At 40.1% G+C, this 14,243-nt stretch overlaps 1 protein-coding gene across 5 annotated transcripts in view; it reads right to left on the minus strand.

The window, feature by feature from the left end:
* The window catches only part of hap1 (huntingtin associated protein 1), a 21,870-nt gene extending 13,615 nt beyond the window's left edge, over positions 1 to 8,255 (minus strand). For 2 of the 5 annotated variants that reach the window (XM_054778599.1, XM_054778601.1), the window contains exons 1-2: positions 7,698 to 8,251; positions 108 to 184 (exon numbers count right to left, since the gene is read on the minus strand). In XM_054778599.1, coding sequence (XP_054634574.1) covers positions 108 to 184; positions 7,698 to 7,872 — 252 coding nt within the window. In that variant the 5' untranslated portion in view covers positions 7,873 to 8,251. Of the gene's footprint in view, positions 1 to 107; positions 185 to 7,697 lie in introns of all 5 variants that reach the window. The other 3 variants (XM_054778600.1, XM_054778602.1, XM_054778603.1) reach the window with 3 other exon arrangements.
* Positions 8,256 to 14,243: the final 5,988 nt, after the last annotated feature.

The raw sequence follows: 14,243 nt of genomic DNA on the forward strand, positions 1-14,243 counted from the left end.
TGACAGGAACAAGTGTGCCAAAATGGGTGACAAATGGTCAATAAGGCAGATGAGTTTAATCCTCTTTAAAGTTCTGTTCATCCTGTTTGTGTGATCTCAAGTCTCACCTCCTCCAACAGGTGTGTGACGGCCTTAATGTCATGATATGTCTTGGTGACCTGGCCCACTCTGTCTGAACACAGCACTGTAGGAGGAAAGAGAGGGGGAGGGATTTCATCAATGGAGGATGAGATGCGTCCTATGACCCACACAGACTACCACTGAGAGAGGAAGACTCATTAGGGGCGAATGTCGGCTTCAACTGCAGGGGTGCTCAGACCCCAGTCTGATTATTAACTCATTCAATCCCAGCCATTTTTCCAAAGTTAACCCCTTCAGACTATTTTGACTGATTTTTCAAGGCACACGGAATATTGTGTATTGTGGTATGTAAACATGGAACCTATCAAAGAAAGATTCGACTCTCGTCTTTCATCAGAAACCTTTTTGTGTTCTTTAGTAATCAGCATTAGAACATACAGTAGGTAAGTTTCAGGAAAATATCAGTTCCCAACAAAAAAAAAACAGGAGAAAAACAGCTTTTTGTGAAAAGCTGCATTTCAAGCCTAACTTTCACTTTGACACAGATTTTTTGCTTTTGTGACAGCTCAAATATCTAAACAGCTGCCCCACAACATTAACAACACAAAAAAGGGTTGTTTTGCATCAAAATAACAATTTATTTACAAATATAACACCATGAAGTATTTACGATTTTCACATTTGGAACTAAACTGTGGGTGTGCATGCATTAAAATTTCCCTACAATGAGTAGCCTTCTGCACGCTACACTCCTCCACTCTCTCACTTTCTCCTTGCTGTGGAATAAGTACGTTTTTGGGAGCAAGCGTTCGGGTTTTAAAAAATGTATAAATACATCTTTGGTTTAGAATGAGTTAATCATGCAACTCTGTCCAAAAAAAAACATTAAAAAATTGGAATATATGCACGGTGGTCTAGTGGTTAGCACGTTGGCTAAAACAGGAACAGCCTGGCGATCGGGAAGACCTGGGTTCGATTCTCCCCTGGCATTTCCCCCTGGGCATTTCTGTGTGGAGTTTGCGTGTACTCCGGTTTCCTCCCACATTCCAAAAACATGCATGTTAGATTAATTGGCGACTGTTGGCGAATTGTCCATAGGTATGAATGTGAGTGTGAATGGTTGTTTGTCTATATGTGCACTGCGATTGGCTGGTGACCAGTCCAGGGTGTACCCCGCCTGTCGCCCGAAGTCAGCTGGGATAGGCTCCAGCATGCCCCCGCTACCCTAATGAGGATGAAGCGGTATAGAAAATGGATGGATGGAATATATGGGGCACGTGGAAGAGTTATGACTGGTATTTGTTTCCACCAGAAGGGGGCGACAGTGGTGTCAATGTGCATGTGGTCATGTGCTGGGTGGTGACACAAAACAAGATAACCTTGATTGGTGTCATTAATTTGTTCCAGAAGGGCTGACTCTAACAGAAATGACATTAACCAAACCAATTGTTCCCATAAGAAATAATGTAAAGCCAATTAATCTGTTCCAGAAAGCCAAAAACTTTAACACAAAGCACATTTTTGTAGTTTCACAATTATAGTTTTACATGCAGAAACCAATTCAAAATGCAAAATGCACATACATACGTATTAATGATGAATGAAAGGGGTAAGTGAACATTTAAGGTCACTTCTACCTACATTGGAGACATAATTTTGTGACTGTTCCCAAAGACATGATGTGGCAGCGAGATCAACCACCACCAACTTCCTGTGATGGCATGAGTTATTTCTTGAATTCAATAGTGTTTCTCACCTCAATAACCCCAAATAGAGCCAAAGAAAGTTACAAATGCCAGCATTTTAACAAAGAAGGCAGGAAAGAAACACTTTTGAATTCAAGAAATAACTGATGTGTAAACGGGAAGGCGGTGGTGGTTGATCTCGCTGCCACGTAGTGTCTTTGAACAGTCATGTCTTCAATTAAGGTAAAAGTAACCTTAAATGTTCATTCATCCCTTTCATTTGTCATTTATATCCATTCAGAATTGTTAGAATTGTTTTATGCATGTAAAACTATAATTAGATATAATAATAAATAATATTATATAATAATATAATTCAACTATAATCTTTTGGGCAAATCCCATAAAAGTAGTCAGCTATGAACTTTGGAATTTCCCTAAAATGGCCAACTTCCTGTTTTATTACAAGCATGGGTTATAGAGTCATTTTTGTGCGGTCTTTCATGATAAAGACCCGGTATGTTCCCGCTGGAGTTACATTCCAAGGCTACCAGCGAAGAGTCACAAAACTATGATGCGTTCAAGGCCAAACAACATGCGAACTCTCAACACTTTACAAAAAACATTATCATTGAAGCAAAAAGACAAATGTAAAAATTGTGGGCTTTTTTAAATATGGTGTACTTGCATTATTATGCCACATATTATTACATCAGTGAAATAATGGTCTCAAAATGGTGCTGACAATAATATCATTATAATGCAATAATAATGTAATAAGTTGCAGAACAATTATCGTTCAGCAAAATTTGTTATCGTGACACGGCAATTAGCACATATTTATAAAATATTAACGACGTAGGACTAGGAGGAATGAGATGTGGGTTTTTTCAGAAAAAACGGCCTGTTTTGGGGTGAAAAAATTGGGGGAGGGGACAAAAATCAGCTAATTTGTGGGGCCATGAATGCTGAATCGGAAATTTGTGGGGATCCACTGTACTGTATGTCCACCGCATTCCGCATTGGTTTTTTTTTTACATTCCAGGGGCCACTCCTGAGTTCTGAGAGGTACGTTTTGACCAGAATACACATGCTTCTAAAAACTGGTGAGTTTATGGGCATGCCAAGGGTCCCAAATGTGCAATCAATGTGTAATCAAAACTGCAGCTTCAAGAGGGCCATAGTGCCCTAAACATACTGTACAAATAATTAAGGCTTCAGAATAGACTCCAAAACACTTTAAATTGCTTGAAGACCAACCAAACAACTGTTTTTAATGAGTCGGTCAATTGGAGCCTCGTTCCACAGACTATAACATCTCCATGTGGTCAGTCCGATAGTGATCCTCTTAGCTTGATCCTTTTTAGCCCAGTTAAGACACCTCTAAAGACCTGGTTCTCCTGGATACTGATATAGCTCAATGGGAGAGTCTGCCAATAATAAACTCGCAAAGTGTTTACACCAGCATTGAGGAGATAACGGTGGCTGGCTCCTGACCTTTGTTTATATCTTCGGCATTGTCTGTTGTGAAGTGAGAAGATATGCACAATTCATTGATGGTGCATTTTGACCTCCTATAACAATTGAATGCCCATGTCCGACTGTTCAGTGTTTCGGTACTTTTTGGACAACTTGCTGTTCTCCAGCAAGAAACAGAATGGCAAAATCAGCGTCAGGATGAGCTGTGACATCTTACAAATCTTAGCAGAAGTTATTTGATTGGGCTCCTTGGATCCAGCTGGTCAACATTTTACTTAATTAGATGTCACAGTATCTAATAAGGCTAATGGAGAAAATGTAAAAGCTTCAGGCTGAGGTGTCCCATTCTAATCAATAAATGCCCATGAGTTATAGACGAAAAATTACCACACCGCACCACACTGAGCCTGGTGATTTACTGCGGGGTTTTCTAAATAAAACGCTGATATGCAGAGATGGAGTGACCAAAGGGATGACGTAAGACGGATGACAAAGCCATGGGCTCTTTTAAAAGTAACTGAAATGTAGTTTTAGATGTTGGCTGTAGACTAGCGGCTATGTAACAGTTTGTCTGGCAGGATTCCCTGTTCCTCTCAGTAGAAGCAGCAGGTCGACCGCACTCAGAGATTAACTCATTGTTATGCGACTTAACAGCAGCCTTTCTTGTAGTCTCATCTTCCTCACGTCATAAATCAGTGTCATTCACAATCTTCATTCATTCACTCATTCATTTTCTATGCCGCCTAATCCTCACTAGGGTCGTGGGGGTATTGGAGCCTACACCCCTACACCTATACTCTGGACAGGTCGCCCCAGTCAATCACAGGGCACATATGGCCAAAAAACCATTCACATTCACACATATGGACAATTTAGAGTCGCCACTTAACCTAAAGTGTTTTTGGTCATGTGGGAGAAAACCGGAGTACCCGGAGAAAACCCACGCACGCAGGGGGAGAACATGGAAACACCACACAAAGATGCCCAATGGAGATTTGAATCTAGATCTTTCAGATCTCCTGATTGTGTGGACAGCATGCCAACCATTTGTCCACCGTGCAGTATTCACAATCTAAAATGCTCAAAGTACAGTGGTACTGTTCCTCAGTGAGTCAGCAACGCAAAGGGTGCTTTGTATGGTGCACTTGATTTTGTGGAATGATACAGTACAGAGCAAAAATACTAGATTGTTAAGTGGAATATTGTATGAGAATTGAGGCAATTTTGTAAAAAAAAACTTATAAAAAAAAAAACGGAGAAATCATTCAAATATTAGTTGACTATGGACAAAATTGAATAAATTAGATTCGGCTATGAAAATCCTTAGTCAAAGACAACCCTATTTGAATGTTCTTCCCTTGTAATTTGTGTCTTTGGTTATAGTCTTTTGTAGAGGGGTCGCAAGATCTCGCAAGATTAAAGTGTGACAAGAGTTCTCGTTCAGAAAAAAATGTCTCGTGGGTACTAGTAGGCTTGGGACAATAATAAATTAAGTCACACAATAAAGACAAACTCGATCATTTTGCCATGGGCATGCGTGTCTGTTTTCCTGATGGAGGCAGGGCTGCTAGTATACACACAGAGTGCAGAAGAGTTTAACATATTACAAATTATATTAGTAGACTGCAATATCCATCCATCCATTTTCTATGCCGCTTCTCCTCATTAGTGTCACGGGGTCTTGCTGGAGCCTATCCCAGCTGACTTCGGGCGACAGGCGGGGTACACCCTGGACTGGTTGCCAGCCAATCGCAGGGCACATATAGACAAACAACCATTCACACTCACATTCATACCTATAGACAATTTAGAGTCGCCAATTAATCTAACATGCATGTTTTTGGAATGTGGGAGGAAACCGGAGTACCCGGAGAAAACCCACGCAAGGGGAGAACGTGCAAACTCCACACAGAGATGCTAACCACTAGACCACCGTGCGGGCCAAGACTACAATATATTGTCATATAATTTTTATATTTTTTCATTGTTCTTTGTAATGTTAAAATCTCATCTCGTTCTCATAGGCTCAATCTCGTGCATCTGTCTTGTGACACCCCTAGTATTTTATAATTGTCTATCCATCTATCCAGAGGAGGCATACTTCAAATGTATTGAAATTATAAGGCGTCTTTGAGTAAAGTTTGAGTATCACTTGAGTATCTCATTGCCGGGCCGAGTGCCCTGGTTTTCGGTTATTAAAATATGGTATGTTAAAGGGATAGTTTGAATTTTCTGACATGAAGTTGTATGACATCCCCATCAGCAGTGTAGTGCATCAAGGGTGACTTACCCCCCACTTCGTCACGTGAGCTGAGTTCTGGTAAGATTTCCGTGATGAGGAACGTAGTTACGGTTAGTTGGTGGGGCCACTTAAGAGTTTGGCTTCTCAAAACAAACAACCGTTGCGTTGCAGTGTTGCAGTCATAATGTCTTCATCTGCGCATGTAAACACTGTAGAACACATAGCGCGCAGTGATACGACGGGACAGGAAGTAACACAGAGCGACTGTGAGGTCGGATTTTTTTCGAGGAGGCATTTTTGTGATGCAAATGTATTACTCATTTGAAGGCATATTGCTTTGAGAAGCCAAACTCTTTACTTAAGTGGCCCCACCAACTAACCAGAACTACGTTCATAATCACCGAAATCCGACTAGAACTTGGTTCACAGGACAAAGTGGGGCGTAAGTCACCGTTGATGCACTTCACTGCTGATACAACTTGATCTTGAAAAAAAATCCCAACTATCCCTTTAACCACAATTCTATTTAAATGCTCTTTTCTTGAAATATAGCATATGAACTTCAATACTCCTGTTGACCATTACAAAACTAGCCCTGACAGCAAAATCCTCAGCAGATTTATCCACATCCCAAATGTGATGTTGACATGACGGCACAAGGGCCGCGCGGTGGCCGAGTGGTTAGCATGTTGGCCACACAGTCAGGAGAACGGGAAGATCTGGGTTCAAATCTCCATTGGGCATCTCTGTGTGGAGTTCATGTGCATGTTCTCCCCGTGCGTGTGGGTTTTCCGAGAACTCCCACAGTCCAAAAAAAAAGTATGTTAGTTAATTGGTGACTCTAAATTTGATGATGTAAAATTCAGAACTTTGTAATGAACTGAACACATTAGAAAAGTCCACCTGTCTTATGTGAAATATCTGTCAACAAGTAGAAATGCACTACATAAGAATGTGAATTTGATTGTCATATGCTTCAGGGGCATCACATTATATTTCTGAGAATTAACGAACTTTCATTTAGCAAGAGCTTTTTTAAATTTAACGTTTAACAACAACCTGATCTATTTCCTATTGACCTAGCAGCCACAGTGCAGGACAAATCAGGTTAGGATGTGCTATGCCAGCTAAAGGTTTTAGGGTATTGCCAGTGCTAATTCTAGGGAGCTACAATAAACCAAGAGCCTAATACTGTTCTCCTAAGGATGGGCATTGCTGATTTAGGCATACTTATGACGTCTGTTAGAGCGCAAGGTTCAGACAGGCAAAGATAAACTCAGAGATTCCGATTCACATCGTTCCATTGTGTCTATTATTTCTAGATTAGAAGTTGTTCAAATTGTCTTACAGAGCTTTTAGTTTGTTTAGATATTTTAAATAGGAGCCAAAACATTTTTTTTTTTTTAATGCGAAATGGCCCGCAAACCAACCAGGTAATTTATCCTCTGAAATAACAGACTGTCGAGAAATGTGTCCCATTTGTCCTTGTGTTTTGGAGGAGTACCTGTGTCGTGGTATTGGAGAAGGTATCAGACACACACAGATTTAGAGAAAAAACTCCGGAACAGAGGAGGAATAGAGAAGCTCCACTCTGCAACTGTGCTTTATTAATAAAATGTTCTACTTGTGATAGAACTAAAATGAGCTTTATTATTGACTGATCGTATCAATGAATGCCTGGAACCAGGTCAGCAGCACACATGATGTACGCACATGCAAGCCTTCTATAATTCTCTCAAATTCCTTCAAAGAAGAATAGATATTTGCAAAAGCATTTAGTCGAGTTCATTTTCCAAAAACTTCCTTTCACACCATCAAAAACTGTTCAAATATTATTGTCTATTTACAGAGCAATGACCTTCACAAAAAGAATGCACCCCAATACTGCATGAAAAGTCAACTTGCAGGGTTTTTATTACGCTGCATACTGCAGTGTGTAGAGAGACATGCTCAGTGATGTTCACAAACTATGTGGAAACACTGACGCTAAATATATGTATATGGGACAGCCAGAAACACAGGGATTTTGAAGATATCAGAAAAATGCATGACACTGCTTCAAAGACATGACTTAACCTTGCACTCTGCAGTTCACAGTACGTATTAAAATTCTAAGATAAATCTCAGCAGTCCAACAAACTGGACACCCTAGCCAGCAAACTAATCTCCTGTCAAGGACATATTGTTCAGTTTCTCATGCTTTATCTCACCTTGTGTCACCTCCCTGCAAAGGTTGTTGTTATTGTTATTGTTATTGTTGTTGGACGCTTTGTCCGTCAGCCCAATACCAGCAGCGCCCCCGTTTTCTTCCTCTTCCTCAGATCCAGAGGAGATCCACACCTCCATGGTAACCATAGAAAAACTGCCCTCACTCTTGCTGTCCATCAATGAAACCCCGTCCTCTAACAATACTGTTGGGTCGTTAAGATGTGACACACCGGTCTCTTCAGCATCATGCTGTTGGTTTCTGTATGCAGTAATCCACTTGCCTCCGAGAAGAGGGAGTATATACCTGTATTTGTTTGTGGCGAATATGCTGAGCTACTTGGTGCTAATGCATAATCCCTCAGTCTGTAAGGCCCATCTGTCGTCATTCCTGCCTTCGTTCACCTGGCCACGTTGGACTACCGGGTAAGAATATCAGGGAGGGAGAGGAGGAGGGGTGGTGAATGAAGCAAGATCTGCTCAATAAGCCAGGAAAGCAAATACTGATCCCACTGGCTTCATCCAAACAGCTTTTTGTCATATGGCCATAATGGAACAAAAGTCTAAAATTAGGAAAGCTGATGTAGTTTCAGAGGATGCTGTATTAAGCCCGCCCCCCCCGCATCACCATGGAGATGGTAGGTTCCGCCCCTTGTCATGGCTGCTCTGATTCTCCACACAGATGTAATGCCAGCATTACAGTACAAAAGGAAGGCTCTGCAGAACGCTTCTGCAGACGGAGCCACACCCACTCACTTTGCATGGGGCTGCTGAATGTAATAGTGGTAATACAGTCTGTGTTTTACACAATATGACTATGTTCTATGTGTAAAAAAAAAACAAAAAAACATTTATTTCACATCATTTCCATTTTCAAGATTAAATCATACAAATGAATGTATATAATGCAGTATTTCATAATAATCTGTGAAATAACCAAATTAGTAAATCTACAACAAAAATTATTTCCAGCAAACTTAGGAAATATCTTACTATGCATCCAAATAGAGCTGTGAAAGACTTTTAATCAAATTAATTTAACATGATTAATCACCATTTGCAACTATGTGTGAAATATCCCCATTGTTACTGTAATTTATGAACAGAAAGAAAATGACAGGACATGATTACATATATTTTTATGTATGAACTACTCCAAATGAAGTGAAAATTTAAATCAAGCCAAAAGATACCAAACAAAATGTATTTTACCAACACTAGTTTCTTTAATAGTAGCAGAACATTTGAATCACACTTAAACCGTGTTATTAAGAACAATGAGGACTTGTGTTCAAAGACATCACACAATTTACGTTGAATGAACATGTTTTGAGTGTAGATGTATTTTCAGGAATTTCAGAGCATAATTAAATGCATGTTCCATGTTAGTGAGTGATAAGAATATCCTCGTACTGTTTTTCTTTGTCTTTTTGTTTATTTATATAACACATACATGGACATTGTCATTTTTGGACTGTCCGTGAATGCACCTCGCGGCCGTCCAGTGTCGTTTCGATGACGAGCGCACTAGAGAGATACATGTATGTTTGAGAGTTGGAGATGCATACATGGTGTTGGAATTGCACTGCTGTTGATGTGTCAAAATAAAGTTACAAAAGAGCATCAGACTGTGTGTGCCTGTGTGGGGATGCTACTGTGCCTCAATCTGCTGTCATAAGAGTGAGGTGTGGCTTGACATGATGCGCATGCGTTAATTATGCTAAAACAATTACGGAATTAATGAAATACAGTAAGTTAGTTACTGCTGTTAACGCAATATTTTTGACAGCCTAAATCTAAAAGTTTGCCTCTTGATGTCATTTTCTCCACCAGTTGCAACCCAGACACTGCAGTTTTTTAAAATATTAAGCACCTCATTAATCTTTCACCCACAAACTGACTCCTCTAGGTCAAATGCATCACGCGAGGAGACTCAGTAGAAACCTTTGACATCACTTCTTCCAAAATCTTTGAAAGTGCTAGTCTGTGTAGAATGAAACAATGGCTCTAGTCATGTAAACATGAGGATCAATACAGCTTATAGGAAATATAATGTTCCGATTGTACATTTTGACCCAAATACATTGAAAGGTCTCCTGAAATATATTCATTACACAGGTAGTTTGAATAAAAGCCACAACAAGTAAGGATAGAATAAGGATAGAGTTTGTATAGTAGCACTATATTGCCAGTGTAAATACAGTATGTGTGAGAGCAAGGCGGAATTGAATTGTCATTATCGTATTTCCTCATGTAATGGTCAGAGGTGTTTATTTGACATAGAAACTGATGCACCATGAGGCAAGACGAGGCAACACTGGAAAATCATTAGTCTCCACATCATGTAAAATCATATTTAACACTGTTACAACAACTCAGGGGCAGCCAGGATGACTTCACATTTGATCTCCTATAAAACTGATTACATGCCTAGGTGGGTGCTGCTGTTCTGGTTAGCACCAGAGTTCTGCTGAGGTCAGCAGCAAAAAATATATGTCCTTTTGTGAATATTAATACTGTTAATAAGATGGAACTGTGCCAGACAGAGAACAAACAAATACCTATGCTGACCGACAAAGAGCCAAAGACATCAGTTAGCAGGTTAGTCTGTCCTGCTCCACATAGGAACATTTGGCTTGGCATCACCCAAGTACAGCCTAACTAGCCTTATCAGGAGACACCCATATAAGCTCATAAGTTCCTATCCCTCTAAACAAAAGGTCATCAAGAGGTTGAAGATGGTGGCACTATTTTATTTTGCAGTTTATTTTGCAGTGTTTAGGAGTTTTTGTGTTGAAAATACAGTCGTGAAAATATGACGACTGCCAATGGTGATTCTTGAAGTTTCACGTCATTCTTACATGTGGTATATTGGTCAGAAAAATAATCCCCACACATTTGCGAGTCACCATTCACAGCCCCGCAAAGTCACAGATTTTTGGTTAATTGCAAATTTTGGGTGGTTTTCTCTAAAAATAGTAGAAAACACATCTCAGTCACCATAAGTTGGTAATCATTTATAAATACGTGATAATACAGGTCAAATGTACAGCATATGTCTACAACTGTTAGAAAGTCCACATTTTCACGTTTTTCTTTATGCATCATCGATGTTTTTTCATCAAGCGTTGAGATTTCGCACTTTCTTCAGCGTTTCTTGAATGCACCATGGTTGTGTGTTGTGACTGGCTACAACGTGACTCCGATTCATTTTGTCCACTGAACACACACGTACGCCTCGCCGCTATCCAAGTCACAGCAATTATTACACGTTTTGCTACCTCAAAGTTAGAGCACAAATATAAATCCATAGACGTGCACCTCCAAAAAAATCTTTGAGTCGTGAAGACGCCGCTCGTTAAAGGCAGACGCATTTACCAGCCCCTCTCTCCTCAATCTGCATCGCTCATCCACTACACTGAGCCAACAAGCCAAATAGTTGTGGTTTGCTCATGAAGCTGACGCCACAGGCCCAACCCGGACCAAGAGCCACAAAAGTAGAGGCGTAGCAGTGCCCAAAGTGCGGCTCAGGGGCCATCTGCGGCTAGTGGCTCATTTGTCATTGTCATTGTGTATCTTTATGCTTTGGGAGGGGGGGGATCTTGTGCTGGTTCACGGCTGAGACCAGGGATCTTGGTCTCAAAAAGGTTGGTGACCACTGCTAGAATGCATTTAATAAGTGTGTGAGGCATATTTAGGGCTTAGTGGATTGTGTCACGAGTGAACAATGACAATAGTCACTCTTATTGCAAATGTTGATCAGAAACCAGAGAACATTTATATCAAATTAGCAGGAGGGTTTGGGGGAGGTCTGGGGGGGAAGCAAGCCATGTGCCAAACATACATTCTTATGGGCGCATCAATTACTTTTTTGCATTTTTCACCATTGGTTTGTGGTCCCTGGACGTAATGAAAAGCAGGACTCCACTGTATAGGCAACACAAAAGGGGTGCATGTTGCGCCAAATTTTCACATGGTTTTTGGTGGCAGTCATATAGATAAGATAAGATACAAGACATCCAACATAACCTTCCCATTGAAGAGTGCACATATAATGAGTTATTATAAGTGAAATTAGTCACTTAGTAAAGATAACAGCAGCCACAAGGCTAAGTCGCTGACCAAAACAAGCGACGAGTGACGAGGAAGGAGTTACTTCATGAGTATAAACTCCATTGTCAACTGAAATGCATAGTGTAATGTATGTGGTAGTTTGACGTAAGTGTGAAGTAATTGTAGTGGGTGTAGAGATGTGTTTATTTTCATGGAACGCATCAATCAAAATCAAAATGCCATTAGGGAGGACTAACAAAAAGACATGTTTATGTATTTGAGAGCCAGGTGTAAGGCGATCGCTTTGCATGTGTGTCTCAGAACTACGGAGACTGCCTGATGCAACATGCCGTTAGCCCGTTTAGCAAAAGTACAAGTCGCAATCTGTGCAAACGGATTCCTGTGGACAGGACCTTTAAAGACTATAATGATTTAAACATGTACAGTATGCGTTGGAATAACTAAAGCCTTTCTATGGCTGCCATAAGTAACATGTCGGCCATGTCATCAGGGAGTCAAAATACTTGGATATTCTGCAGTCTGCAGAGCTACGGCGGAAACTGTGTAAGAAGCCAAGGGACAGAAGGTTAATCAGCTTGGTGACATTTGACCTGTGTGACTCACTAACGTGGCAGCGTTTGTAAGAGAGGGATGTCAATTGAAGAGTAATCTCTGTATTTTGGGTCAATGCAGACAAGACAGAAGGTTGCTGATTTGCTTGTAGACAGAAGGAGGAAGTATTTTTCGAAACCATCAACCATCGGGGCATTCATAGTGCAGTTCGGAGAAACTGAAGAGTTTTTGAGTTCTCCTCTCTATAAGGCTGGTCAATCAACAAATGAAGTGCGAGAAAATTAAAGATTGTACATTTAAAACAGGGTTACCATTTTTTTATTTTTCTTTTTTTTTTTTTTTTGATTCGGTGCTTTCTGGTTGCACTCCCGAACTAAACATTGAAACACCGGCGAACACTGGCGGAAAAACTCTTCTCATGGAACGTGTTTGGAAGCTAGCTGGGTTAGCTTAGTTTGGCAGAACATGTGTGTGACGTTTTATGATGCCCCCTTCACACTGTGCAAATTCTGAGTGAAATAAGGACGAGTGCCGCGTTTATTCTTGCACCAAGCTTGTCTTAACTGTCAAAAGACACGATCAACACACACAACACACTTCCGTCCTTCAAAATAAGAGCACTGTTGACCACATCCTGTCTAACTGGACAGCCATGGTGGCAGCCATTGGCCAATGAACTGCTCTGCTGGATGAAATGCATTATGCATTATTTTTTTCTAAATTTAGTAGGTGCAGCTTAAACACTGGTGCGTCTTATACACCGGAAATTTCGGTATGTGTAAATTTTAAAACATTGAAATGGAAAAAAACAGAATATGGGAAAAAATAAAAATAATTTCTTGGGCCCTACAAGTCTGTGTGGCTTGTGTAGCGGCCTATAGTTACAATTCCATACAGTAGATGAATCGTAACGCTGCATCATCAGAGGCACTTCAGTTATTTTTTTTTTAAGGAAAGTGCTGTTCAATTTGCAAGCAATAGCCAAAAACTAGCTTGATAACACAGTTGTCAGCACACACTTGCATTGGTCGCAGGACACGTCATGAATGTATATATTTTTTTTAAATCGCCCCGTGCATGTTAATGTACAATTCATATAATAACTTCATGTTCTGCTGTTAAATTAGGTTTAAAAACATAATAATGTTCACATTTCTTATGACACAAACCAAAAAGCTACGTTTTACCCGTCCACACAAAAAAAAACACAGAGTTTTGCAGAATGGCAAATTATGCGAATTATGCAATTTAGACGATGGCGTCATTTTCACCTTGCAGCCTTGTGGGAAACACTGTAAAAAAAAAAATACTGTATATAAATGATATACAACTGACAGATGCTTCGAGGTAAATAAAATACCCTAAGTGATGTGTGAAATGTGGTAAACTCTTATACCCGTCAACACTTAAAATCAGGAAACTAAAGGAAAGGTTCAAGAAAGACTAAAGCTAAATTTACTTACAGAAGTACTTGAACGTCTCTTCAATCTGCTGGTGTGTGAGGCCCAGGACGACCTCTGGTGGCAGCAGAGGAGTGTGCAGCCAGTCGTCATTGTCATAGCCAAACACACTGTCTGCTCGAAGAGTGTAGTTGGGTTGACCCTCTGACAGGAGGCTCACTATCTCCAGCTCCGGTAGGTCTGCACAGAGGTCTGAACAATGACAAGGTTTATGATAGTATGCATATGTGTGATCTTTTTTGGTAATAATATACAGTTCTAGTCAGAAGTTTACATACATTCCTGTGTTCTGTGTAGATGTTACTAATTTTGAACCCTCAATGATTTACTTGAACAATTCTTTTTCCAGAATGTAATATTACTGATGCCCCTATGCAATTATTTAAAAAAAAACAACAAAAAAACTTGGCTGCACAATTTTAAATTAATTTTGGATTGTATAATGATTGATGGTTGTATCTAAAC

The sequence above is a fragment of the Dunckerocampus dactyliophorus genome, chromosome 6 (assembly GCF_027744805.1).
Source record: "Dunckerocampus dactyliophorus isolate RoL2022-P2 chromosome 6, RoL_Ddac_1.1, whole genome shotgun sequence".
Taxonomy (NCBI): Eukaryota; Metazoa; Chordata; class Actinopteri; order Syngnathiformes; family Syngnathidae; genus Dunckerocampus; species Dunckerocampus dactyliophorus.